The 13894-nt window shown below is 33.5% G+C and overlaps 3 protein-coding genes across 3 annotated transcripts; 1 reads left to right on the plus strand and 2 right to left on the minus strand.

Moving 5' to 3' along the window:
- The first annotated feature begins 312 nt into the window (after window positions 1–312).
- LOC123666632 (protein lethal(2)essential for life-like) lies at window positions 313–1113 on the plus strand. Its single transcript, XM_045600725.1, has one exon. It carries the CDS (start codon window positions 402–404, stop codon window positions 927–929), a length of 528 nt encoding a protein of 175 aa, XP_045456681.1. The 5' UTR covers window positions 313–401; the 3' UTR covers window positions 930–1113.
- A 951-nt stretch (window positions 1114–2064) lies between these two features.
- Window positions 2065–8382, minus strand: LOC123666627 (facilitated trehalose transporter Tret1-like). The gene is made up of 3 exons (XM_045600720.1): window positions 8300–8382; window positions 4434–4566; window positions 2065–3386 (listed from the first exon to the last, which is right to left on the minus strand). Exons 1-3 carry the CDS (start codon window positions 8336–8338, stop codon window positions 2191–2193), a joined length of 1368 nt encoding a protein of 455 aa, XP_045456676.1. The 5' UTR covers window positions 8339–8382; the 3' UTR covers window positions 2065–2190.
- Window positions 8383–12762: 4380 nt separating this feature from the next.
- On the minus strand, window positions 12763–13541 carry LOC123666631 (protein lethal(2)essential for life-like). The gene has a single exon (XM_045600723.1). It carries the CDS (start codon window positions 13405–13407, stop codon window positions 12871–12873), a length of 537 nt encoding a protein of 178 aa, XP_045456679.1. The 5' UTR covers window positions 13408–13541; the 3' UTR covers window positions 12763–12870.
- Between the last annotated feature and the right edge of the window lie 353 nt (window positions 13542–13894).

A 13894-nucleotide genomic window follows, 5' to 3' on the forward strand; every position in this document is an offset into this window, starting at 1 on the left:
AAATGCGATTATTCATAATATAATTATATTAGTCTGAAACATATTACGGAACAGCACAGTCCAAAAATACTTACAACATAATTCAAGGTGGGCGTCTATTTTAGTCTTGTTGACAAACATAAAAATAAATTTATGATTAAATACTGCTCTATATATAAACTATTACTAATAAAAAATGTATTCATGTGGTGGAATAATGTTTTGGTTTGTAAACAATTCTTATTTAAAGCTGATCTATAATTTCGTCTGCACCCAGAACATTCCCCGATCACACGTAAGTAAGAATAGATATATAACGCTGGCGTCATTTCTCACTTCATATAAATAGAAGAATCGTGAATACACTGTTTCATACTGCATTTCTACGCGCTCAGAGTATCGTTAAAGATATAAACTACAAGATGTCGTTTTCACCTTTTGTCTTTGATTACGACTTGCCACGTTGGACAAGGCGTCTCGCAGATCAAAGCTTCGGTCACACCTTGTCACCAGACGACCTGTTCACAGCTAGAGCCGCTCCGGTCAGCCCATTAGTTCCACGATACCCACTTTGGTGGCCCAAAGACACGGGATCAACGATCAAGCTTGAAAAAGACAAGTGGCAAATCAGTATCGACGTTCAACATTTTGCACCAAGTGAAATTACCGTGAAAACTGTCAATGGTTTTATTGTAGTGGAAGGAAAACACGAAGAGAAGCAGGACGAACATGGATTTATTTCTAGGCAGTTTGTGAGGCGTTTTAAAATCCCAGAAGATACCGACCCTGATGCGATCGAGTCGAGGTTGTCGTCTGACGGTGTTCTGACTGTTTTGGCTGCGAGGAAGGACACATTAAAAGGAGAAAGGAATGTCCCTATCATGCAAACTGGCCCTGTACGTAAGGAAGTAAAAGAAGATTCTGTTACAGATCAAATAGTTGAAAAGTGATTTTTTTATAAATGGTAATGACGAAAGTGTATTTATTTTGATATTTTTTTTTCAAATCGACTGATTGTTAAGACTGTGAGTGAGAATATTGTTTAATAATAAATAGTGTTTTTTTAATGCTATATGTTTGGGGTTTTCATTTCTAAATTACTTAATAATAAATATAAATTTAATTAATGTAAAAGCTTTTTTTTAGTTTTCTCTTTGCATAAATACTAACCTTAACCTATACATATATTTACCATTACCTATCGCTTTAAATGTTTTTTTTTTATATTATTTTGTGATATGCATTTGTGTACTTATGCTGTATGTGTATGTATGTATGTATGTGTATATGTATGTATTTTGTGTATGTTGTGGGTATTTAATATGTGTACCGATATTCTTACGTATGGTTTACGTAAATTTATTTATTCTCGTGATTTTGTATGTTTATCCTATTCTTCTATTTTTTTGCTTCAGCCTGTAATATCCCACTACTGGGCATAGGCCTCTTTCCCCATGTAGGAAAAGGATCGGAGCTTAATCCACCACGCTGCTCCAATGTGGGTTGGCGGATATATTCCCTACTATGAGTAACGATCGCTATCAGGTGTATATGATAACAACCGGGACCGACGGCTTAACGTGCTTTCTGAGGCACGGTGGAGGGACTGCACAAACACCCAGACCACGGCAAACACCTGTATGGCCATTACAAATGTTTGTCATGTGCGGGGATCGAACCCGCCAGCGCAACAGGTACATACCATGGCTGTGACCGCTGCGCCAACGCGGCGTCATTCTTCTATATGTGTATATCTTTTTATGTATTCATAATTCTATTTATATTTTTCTATTTGCACAATCCCGCACTTTAGTACTTATAATCTCCTTTTACCTGAAGTTGTCTGGAAGAGATTGCTTAAAGCAATATAAGACCGCCTTTGCATGCTATCATTGTAACTACTTTTTGTTTAATTTTATTTCTGTACTATTGCTATTTTTTTTCCTTTTTTTACTACATAAAAGTGTTTAAGTATATGTATGCAAGAAGTAATAAATAAATAAACAATAAATAAATAAATAAATATGAATTGAGCTGTTATCTCCTGATCTTTTGCGAGCAATTTTGTCGAATTTAAATAGGATATATCATGCTTATTTAGCTATTAGCTATTATATTACTTAGGTAAATAATTTATACAACTTACAACCTTACATTTAAAAAGTAAGTATAATTAGAATAATAATAAAATAATAAAAAAAGTTAATTGTGTTACAGATGCGATTTCTTAATTGTATTTTTCTTATAAGTATCCTCTATATCTTGCAACGTTCGTCCATTTGTTTCAGGCAAGAGAAAACATAATATAACTGTAATTACGACCGTTAATACGCCACAACTCGCGTACATCGTATTTTCACCGTAATTTGCAATAAAACCCGGAGATATTTTAACATAGATAAACAAAAACATAAAAGATACCGAACCAGAAATTCCAGAACCTAAACCTCTTAAATTTCCTGAAAATAATTCCGGAACAAATGACCAAGCTAAAGTTACAATACATCCACCGGACAAATGATATATAATCATAATCGTTAGTGATAACCATACGTATTCGGACACATTGGTGAAAGTTAAAAGTGCAAATAAACCAAATAATGCAATGCAGCAAGAAAAACTTACGCTAATAAGAAATATTTTTCGTTGTATGTACTTATTGCCAATAAATAATATAACAAAAGCAAAAAGTCTCATTACATCATATATTATCATTAATATAAATGGATCAACTGCACCTTTAACAGTGTTACCGAGAATTTCTTTCGCGTAAAATGATAACGAATTGATCCCGTTGAACTGTGAGGCTGCAGCTAAACACGCTGCTGTTAAAAGTGGTTTGATAAATGTTCGACTAAAAATATCCTTCAGGAAATATTTTCTTCCATTTTCAGTTTGCCTTTGCAATACCAATTCCAATTCTCTTTCTGATTCGCTTCCTTGGCCCCGAAACCACTTAAACGCTTGAACCCCTTCATCTGTTTTTCCTTGTGATATTAACCACAAAGGGCTTTCTTTTAAGAACAGTAATAAAATTAAACAGAAAACATTTACTGCAGCGTATATATAACTGCAAATTTTCCAGTTAAAGTATTCTCCAATAACATGGCTGAAGATAACACCCACATTAAGTGATAGAGACGGAACTATCAAAGAAATATTCCTATATTTTGGATCAGTAATTTCACTGATATATACGAGTGAGACTGGTCTAGTTGATCCTGAGAATAAGCCAGAAATGAATCTTCCGATGAGCAGAAGTGTCACATTAGTCGATAATGCTATAAAAATCCAGCTAATTATTGCAAGCGCAGCGAGAATGAAGAGGCCAGCTTTTCTTCCTAATCCATCGATCACTGATCCAGCGCTGATGCACCCAATCACCATAGACAGTGGAGTAATCGAAGCTGAAAATGTTAAATATTATGTCATTAAAACTTTAGGTTACGAAGGCTTTAGGCTCATAGTAGTATCTACACTAATATTATGGAAGAGATTTGATTTTTTAAATTGTTTTTGATGAAAAAACCTAAAAATTAAATTAATTTTAAAAATTCTTGTTACATTATCAACAAGTATCACAGGCTATGTTTCATGTTCAAATGATATTTTTAACAAAATTTAAAAAATATCTAAAAACTATTGAAATAAAATGGAATATATATCGAACGTATTTACTAACATTAAGAAAACAGTTCGTGATATAATATAATCTATTCAAATAAATAAAATTGGTGTGTCTGTTTGTAATATTATATTAACCGCTTTTACTAAATGCATATAGATGTATACACGGTACTTATACTAAAATAGCTTTTTTTACAATTTTTGTCTGTCTGTCTGTTTGTTCCAGCTAATGAACGAACAGCTCTGAAACGACTGGACCGATTTTGATGGGACTTTCACTAATAGATAGCTGATGTAACAAAAGAGTAACTTAAGCTACTTTCATACTAGAAATGTATTTATTTTATAACTGTGCTATTGCGTTTTATTCCATTCTGTTCTATTCTGTTCTATTCTGTTTAATTTTCAATTCGATTCTCTAGTCGATTCTATTCGATTCTCTATTTGATTTTCTATTCGATTCTATTCGATCTTCTATTCTATTTTGTAATCGATCTTATAATCAAGTTTGTAATCGATTTTATAATTGTAATCTATTTTATAATCGATTTTCAATTCGATTTTATAATCGGTTATTCAGTCGATTTTCTAATGGATTTTATAATCGTTTAAAGATAGAAAGAGAGAATTACGTTTCATATATTACTGTAGGACAACTAAAGAATTTTAGTCATGTGGTCTAAAGCACACTCATTTTTTATACGAATATAGTTATTATTATTACTAAAGATATTATGAATGATCATGCTGAAATTACACTTGAATAGGGTTACCTATTTAAATATAGTTTCAGCCAGTAATCTTAATAGGTAGAACTCAATTATTACCAATCCAAGAAGCAAGATCATCGGTATATGGAAAATCTTTATCCTTCTTTAGCTGTGGCAGAAGAACTGCGCTGAAACCGAACGCAAATCCAGCGGCCACGGACAACCATCCCGAAACCGTAACAGCTATTATCTGAAATGTAAAATTAATTTTTAATAAATTTACAACATTTCAGACAGACGGGTCCAAGTTTCACTCGGGGTTTTATTTGTACAAATATTTGTGTGTAGGGAATATATCCTCCAACTAGCAGTGGAGCAGCCTTGTGGATCAAGCTGCGACTATTCCCCTACATAGAGAAAGACATCTATATACCCTGTTGTGGAATGTTTTAGGCTAAGTTAATCATCAATCAATTAGTATTAAAATAATATTATAAATGTATAAAATAATCTGAAATTATCACATAGGCTACAAATGTAAAACCGCATAGCTTATTATATATTCATATTTAATTGAATCTTTACGTTTAGAAGGCACTAAAGTTGCAGCAGGAACATCTCACTGCTTCCATTCACAGTTCCTTGGCATTGCTTCTAAATGTGTTCACATTACCTACCTACAATAAAAAATATTAAAATCTGTCGAGTTATCTTCGAGTTATTAAAAAACGCACGCCATTTGATTACGCATATATAATTTATTAGGTAATTGTTTAATTGGTAATTACCCTATTTCATTGCTTCAATCTAGGATCAAATTGAAAATAATAATTGTGTTTGCAGGCAAACGAAGAAAAACCGACTTCAATTATATCGACAAGTAATACAACGTAGGTAGACGAAAAAATAGTCAAGTAAAGAAAGAAAGACATTTATTTGAGACACATACACTGCTTACAGACATACAACAAACATAATGAGAGCATAAATACATTAAAAAAGTAAAAAAAAAGTCAAAATTAAGTAAAAATATAACTAAAAATTTAAATAATTGATTTAAAATAAGAAAAGTAAAATTTTATCAAATAAAAAAAAAATTAAAATAAATACAATAATAAAAATAAAGTAAATACGCATTATCAAAGATTACTCCAAAAGTTGTAATTAAATCTCGATGAAATTTAAATGTGAGCACATGATAAGCATCGGCTTTCGAATAAATTAAAAATCATCAAAATCAGTACACCCAGTAAAAAGTTATGCGGATTTTCGAGAGTTTTCCCTCGATTTCTCTGTGATCCCATCATCAGGTCCTGGTTTCCTTTTCATGGTACCAAACTAGGGATATCTCGTTTCCAATAAAAAATTTTGTAGCAAAATCGGTTCATAAACGACGGAGTTATTCCCGTTCATAATTCCCATACATAAAAAAACATATATATACGGTCGAATTGAGTAACCACCTCCTTTTTTTGAAGTCGGTTAAAAAACAATAATAATTAAAAATTATGTGGTTTCATGGGATACCAGGTAGGAACGAAGTTCTTTCGGATGGTATAGAAGCAACACAATTTGAAAAAAAAGTTGAATTTTATATATATTTTCTAGTTCTTGTTTTTTTTTTTTTAATTTTGTTGGTCGGTTTTTAATTAAGTACTTAGGAAAAGTATTTAGGAAATTTAGTATTGTAGAAAATAACAAATACCGTAAAATAAAATAAATCAAACAAAATAGTAATAATAATAATTCAAACTATTAAAGTGAAATAAATAATTGTGTTTGCTCGCAAACGAAAAAAAAAACCGACTTCAATTACATCGACAAGTAATACAACGTAGATCGCGCAACGCAACTACGCGTTATCAAAGGTTACTCAAAAAGTAGTTATCAGATCTCGATAAAATTTATATGTGACCACATGATAAACATCAGCTTTCGATTAAATTAAAAATTATCAAAATCGGTACACCCAGTTAAAAGTTATTGCGGATTTTCGAGAGCTTCCCTCGATTTCTCTGGGATCCCATCATCAGATCCTAGTTTCCTTATCATGGTACCAAACTAGGGATATCCCCCTTTCCAACAAAAAAAGAATTATCAAAATCAGTACATCCAGTAGAAAGTTATGCGGTATAATACAACGTAGGTCGACGAAAAAAGCGTCAAGTAAAAACGCATTATTAGATATAACCCGAAAAGTAGTTGTTAGATCTCAAATAAATTTAAATGGGACCAATTGGCACACACCACCTTTCGATTAAAACAAAATTTGTCGAAATCGGTCTACCCGGTCAAAAGTTCTGATGTAACATACATAAAAAATAATAATAATAATAATAATACAGACGAATTGAGAACCTCCTCCTTTTTTGGAAGTCGGTTAAAAAACATATGGCTTTATTTATGTTTTTCGACACTAAAATTACATAAATAATTTAAAAAAAAGTTTACTAGTAATATTTTAGTTTTACAAAAGTCATATTATACAGTCGTGTGACTGATATTAAGTCACTTCCGTTATATATTTTTCTTACGGTTTTAGTATCACATTTTTTTCAGTTCGCTCGCCCAGCCAAATGTCAAGCCTGCCGTAAGAAACTTCGTTCCAAAAACGATAACACTTCATATACAGCTTATTCATCTATTTAACCTTATTAAATACCCAATTAGTATTTAATACTTAAAGCTGTGAATATAAATTCTATAACAAGTGTTGTTTCCAGTCCTACCGGTTTAGGTTTTGCGTTGTCTTTACGTCATAAGCAAAATTACATAAGACTAGCTATTTTTATGGTTCCGTACCCAAAGGATAAAAACGGGACCCTTTTACTAAGACTTCGCTCTGTCCGTAAGTCCACCCGTCCACCCATCCGTCCGTCCATTCGTCCGTCCATCCGTCCGTCCATCCGTCCGTCCGTCCGTCCGTCCCTCTGTCTGTCACCAGACTGTATCTCAAGAACCGCGATAGCAAGACAGTTGAAATTTTCTTAAATTATGTATATCTGTTGCCGCTATTACAACAAATACAAACAATACGAACAATATAAAATAAATATTTAAGGGGGCTCCCATACAACAAACGCGATTTTTTTTTGCCCTTTTTTTGCTTGATATCAACAAAGGCAACAGGTAGGTACTTGAAATATTCACAAAACACTTAGTTGTATTTTTACTTTATTACCAAATAATCTACACATATAATAAAATGGTAGGAAAGTCAAAAATTGAACATTGAATATTTTTTTTAAAGAATACTTGGGGTGTGATTTACAATCGATACCGAAGCCAAAAATATAGTTTTTAGAATTTTTGTCTGTTTGTCTGTATGTTGTCCGGGATAAACTCAAAAAGTACCGCATGGATTTACTTCAAGTTTGGCACGAATATTATTAAGAAGTCGGGTCAACATATAGGCTACAAATTATCACGCTATCACCTACGGGGAACGAGCAGTGAACCTTTATTTCTTCAACGCATTCTGTAACAACGTGTAATCTAACGACGCATATTTGAATGTTGTTATTATGTTAATAACCATGCTATAAGCTAGCATCATACTATAAATAAAGAAATTCTGTAGTATATTTAGTATCAGCAATGCACCCGTGCGAAGCCGGGGCGGGTCGCTAGTAATATTATAATACCATACAAAAAACGCCATTTTTTCACAATATACTTAACTGTATATTTACTTTAATAATAAACAATTAAATTAAAATAAAAAAATATTCAGACAAAAAGATTTTGTTTAAATATTTTACCTAGTCAATGCTACGGAACCCTGCGTTCGCAAGTCTGATTCGCACTTCGCCGGTTTTATTTCGTTCTTACAAGACCTTAAAAATATGGTCCTTAAGTAACACAAAGTACACAATAACCACAGTATTACGAGTAATCTTTACACTAAATTACTATGGTTCAAGGATTTCAAGCAGTTCTTGTAAAAGGAAAAAAAAATACAAAACTATAAATAAAATAATCACCTGTCTAAACACCGGAGAATTATAATAGTTCAATATCATAGTAAGAAAACGTCGTTTTGCACTGACGATTCTTGTAAAACTGGTCGAATAAAGTATTAACCTGCAGAATAGGAATTATAAACAACTCCGTGCTTATTGAATACCTACCTACGTTACATGTTACATATGTAAATTTTTTTTTTACCAAATGTACGATAATGCCATTTAGAATGATATAATTGTGTTTTGCTCGGAATCGAAAAAAACGACTTCAATTAAATCGAAAAGTAGGGTTGGTAGACGAAAACATTGTCAAGTAAATAAATACCCGTTGTCAAAGATTACGCAAAAAGTTGTAATCAGATCTCGATCCAATTCGATTAAATGGAACCACAATACAAGCATCAGATTTCAATTGAAAAAAGAATCACCAAAATCGGCACATCCAGTGAAAAGTTATAACACAACGTAGGTCAACGAAAAAATAGTCTCTGGTAAATACACTTTATTAGACATAACTCGAAAAACACTTATTTAGATCTAAATTAAATTAAAATTGAATCACATGAGGCACCAAATCGATTTGAAAAAAAATTATTGAATTCGGTCCATACTTCAGCCTATCGCAGTTCACTGCCCAAGTTCGCGCCAAACGTCTGGGTTTCCCGCAGTCCTCTTCCAGCTATCACCGGCAATCTTACGTAGATCGTCGGTTCATACGGAATACATAAAAAAAATACAATCAAATTGAGAACCTCCTCCTTTTTTAGAAGTCGATTGAAAATAAATGGAGATGCAATGGAACGGGCTATGCTTGGGGTTTCTCTCAAAGATAGGATTAGAAATGAGACTATCCGCGAGAGAACAAAAGTAACCGACTTAGCCCACAGAATTAGCAAGTTGAAGTGGCAGTGGGCTGGTCATCTGTGTCGCAGGACCGATGGCCGTTGGAGCAGACGGATCCTGGAGTGGAGACCGCGTCTTGGCAAACGCAGTGTGGGACGTCCCCCGGCCCGTTGGACTGACGATCTACGTAAGATTGCCGTTGTAGGCTGGATGAGGGTTGCGGAATACCGGGATGTCTGGCGCGAACTTGGGGAGGCCTATGTCCAGCAGTGGACTGCAATAGGCTGAGCTGGCTGACTGATTAAAAATAATTTTTATGTTCCGATATTGAACTATATTGAGCTTGAGTTGTCGTTGAGTGTAAAGCGTTTATTTGTTTACTAGCGACCCGCCCCGGTTTCGCACGGGTGCAATGCTGATACTAAATATCCTACAGAATATCTTTATTTATAGTGTGAAGCTAGCTTATAGCATGGTTATTAACATAATAACAACAACATTCAAATATGTGTCGTCAGATTACACGTTGTTACATAATGCGTTGAAGAAATAAAGGTTCACTGCTCGTTCCCCGTAGTTGATAGCGTGACAATATGTAGCCAACCCGACTTCTTAATAATATTCGGGCTAAATTCGAAGTAAATTCATGCAGTACTTTTTGTGTTTATCCCGAACATACATACAGACAAACAGACAAAAATTCTAAAAACTAAATTTTTGGCTTCGGTATCGATTGTAGATCACACCTCGCGTATTCTTTAAAAAAAATATTCAATGTCCAGTTTTGACTTTTCTACCATTTAATTATATGTATAGATTTATGAACACGGTGACTAGGTACTGGTGTCAAATATGCTGATTTACAATTTTTTCTACCTCAGGTGTACTAAGCCTGTAGTCAGGACCGGATTTAGAGGTCTGGAGGCCTGGGGGCAAAAAGAGAGTGGAGGCCCCTTGGCCCCAAACTATTATCCAAATAAAATGGATTTTTTTTAAAGTTAAACGTTTAACACTCATCCTATATACATGTTATGTATATTTATCAATCTTATTTAAATGTCAATAAAAGTTTTTTTTTGCAAAAACTAATTCGTTAAAGAAATGTAATTTACTTTTTTTGTCGACCTATGTACCAATTTGATAAATTTTTTGTTATGTAACTTCCACGAAAAAAAATTTAAATGTAAGTCGTAACCTAAAAGAATTGTCACTGTTAATATACATACCAATATACATAAATCAATACATAACAATAATACAAAAATTACAATATTTTACTCATACTTTTATCATATACCTACCTGCATCAAACACTTCAAATGCAGCTGCGTAACGTATCCAGGAAATAAGAATAATATTCAAAGTACCGTCTTTACCTTCGCTAATATTTGTCTACGGTACACATTTTATCATATCATAGTTATAATTTGTTAAAATTATTGAATTAGGTAAGCTATTAACGGTAAAAGAGTTGTGCATATTGTAAAATTAAATGAATTCCAACCGCTTGTCATATCGAAAATTCGCCAGGTGCACCTCACCATCAACCCTAAATGTCGTCGTCCGTACATAGCTTGTCCACTTGAAGGTTCATCTAAACAAATGAATAAAATTGGACTGTCTGTTTGTAATATTAAAATAACCGCTTTTTACTAAATCCATATGTATGTATACACGGTACATATACCAAAATAACATTTTTTTTTAAATAATTTTTATCCGTCTTTGTTCCGGCTAATCTCTGAAATGGCTGACTTTGAATCTCTGAAATGATGACTTTCACTGGCAGATAGCTGATGTAATAAGGAGTAAATTAGGCTACTTTTATTTTAGTTTTTTTTTTATAACTGTGAACTGAACAATAATTATTTTGTTAATTTCCACGCGGACGAAGTCGCCGGCACAGCTAGTTCATCAATATGACATATACATAGTACATAACCGTGTCGGTTACAAGCAAAATAATAAGTGTTGATACTAAACGTGTTTTTCAATAAATACAATTCAATGCTCCGGAACTAAGCTCCCCATTTTTATTACTAACTAGTTACTTATTTATTATTTATTCGATTCTAATAAATTAGATAATAAGTAATAACGACGAACAATAAGTAATTGATGTGTGGTTACGGCAATGAAGAATATAGCCACCCCCTTTTATCCCTTGGGTGTCGTAAGAGGCGATGAAGGGATCACAGTTCCACTACCACCTTGGAACTTAAAAAGCCGGCCGATGGCGGGATAACCATCCAACTGCTGGCTTTGAAATACACAAGCCAAAGACGTGCAGCGTCTTCGGTGCGACAAAGTCAGCCCTGCGGTCACCAAACCGCCTGCCCAGCGTGGTGACTATGGGCAAAACACATGAGCTCACGCCCCGTTATTGGCGGGAACTTTTGGAGGCCTATGTCCAGCAGTGGATTGCAATAGGCTGAATAGGCTAGGTGTGTGCCTGTTTACAAAATAAGAACAACGATAATAGCTAATGTAAAAAAAGCACAAAAAAATTACTATAGGACAAGATAAGCAAAAAGTTAAATCTGTTAAATAAAATTGTTTTCTTAAAACGATAATATAATTCGAAATTCCGAAGAAGTTTGAAGAGTTCGATGTGTGTTTTAATTTATAGTTTTCTAGTTGAAGGTAATAAATGCATTTAAAAAGCTATTTATTTTTTTCGAGTTACCTACAAATTAAAGTCACACGCACACAAAACATTCATACTTACAATCGTTTTGCGGTTAATTTCTCATATTTATTTTTAAAATAAATATAAAATAATTTATATACAGATGCAGATGGATGAACCGTTTTAAGTTCTCTAGTTCGTATCTCCTACTATTAAATTTCACCAAAACTTAAACAAACTTTTCACGGAAACTTAACAGAAGGTAACAATTATTAATGTATTAAGTTACAATAATAACAGCTTCTTAGAGTACAAAGTATAACTTAATAACAAATATTCTGATCATCTGATGTATGTATACTAGAATACTCCTTTCATACTGTTTACAAATTATTACGGATACAAAAATAAAATCTAAAATTATGTTCCAGCTAGAACTTATTCCCGTTTTCATTTTTAGTTAGTAACGTATACGAAACTAAGTTTAGCTTTGATTACCTTTGTCGCATAATACTGGATTAGAAAACTTGCTGGGCTACATATTTCAAGATTAGAACGATAGGTGCTTTAACCGTCTCGTCGTATCGATTAAATATACTTGTTGATATCATATAAGGGTTAGGGAGTTTCTCCACTAACCTAGCGTACTAAAATGTGTAGTTTAAAACAGAACAAGTTCATTAGACTTGAATCTCTCATCAAATAAATGGTATCAAAAACTTTATACCTATCAAACACATCGATTCTAGACTAAAGACTACTCAAATCTAAATATTGCGAAAAAAACATTTTTAAGATGAGCCAAAAATGTAAAAAATATTCAATGCTGAGCTTTAGCATGTTGTTAAAATAATTGTGAAAAAAATCGTAAAAAAAAATATTTTAAAGAATAGGTAGTTTATACAATCATGTAACCATATACATGTACACAAAATTAATTTAACTTTATATTTTATAAGATTATTTCGTAGGTATAGGAGATAAATAATAAGGCACTAATATTTAAAAAAAAAAAAAAGAATTTATTATTAATTTAAATTAACCAGTCTTATAATAATTAAACATAAGGAATGACTTAATGAAAATACTGAGTACGGAGTAGCAAAAAACTTAAAATTTACTGAGCCTTATCGCCGTTAGCTTGATCTTTTACTTCCTTCCGGACCGGTCCAGTCTGGGTGATAGGCACCGCACGTTCACCCTGCACAGCAGGTGGGACTTTGCGTGGAGCAGTGATCGTCAACACTCCATCAGATGACAAACGAGACTCAACTGTCTCGGGAGTGCAGCCTTCAGGAAGAGCATACCGGCGTGTGAACTGACGAGAAATAAAACCGTGTTGATCCTTCTTCTCTTCGTGTTTGCCTTCGACAACAATGTACCCATCTGCAGTCTTCACGCTAATTTCTTCAGGATTGAAGTGTTGAACATCGAGATTCACTTGGAACTTATCTTTGTCGCTCTTAATACTGGATCCGAGATCGCGCGCTGCTGCGGCCAGATGACGCCAAGGTCGATAGTATTCACGGTTGACCATAGGACCGGCGACAACACTGAGAAGATCGTCAGGAGTTAAGCCCAATCCAAAGTGCTGGTCGATCAAACGACGAGGTCGCTCCATTTCATAGTCCAACAAGAAAGGTAACAGAGCCATTGCTTTATCTCACTTGTAAGTAATCAACGATTTTTGAATTATTAGAAAGCGCAACTCGCTTGAAAATCGCTTGTAGAAAATCGCTTGTAGAGATACAGCGTTGTGTCTCGCTCGGTTGCTTGTTTTCAAATGACGACGGAGCGTACATACACCGCGTATTTAAGTGCGCAGTCAGAATTCGAGATATAGGTAGAATGTTCGAGAATCGAAACATCCAGACGCTACTCAACGTCAGGGGCTCTCACTCTAAGGGTCGCTTTAAAAATATAATTTAATATGTATATAATTTTTCGTTTTTCCTTACATTCGGTTTATATTTAAAAAAAAAATAATACTAAATATATATATATATAAGATTAAAAAGGCTACTTGTGTATTGGTTTTCTCTATTCTCAGACCATATTCAGGTTTAATTTCAAAAGCTATAGACTAAGTGCCTTAGAAAAACTGTTTTCTAAAGATTATATATTATGTATAGGCTATGAAA

This window comes from Melitaea cinxia, chromosome 26 (assembly GCF_905220565.1).
Source record: "Melitaea cinxia chromosome 26, ilMelCinx1.1, whole genome shotgun sequence".
Lineage (NCBI taxonomy): Eukaryota > Metazoa > Arthropoda > Insecta > Lepidoptera > Nymphalidae > Melitaea > Melitaea cinxia.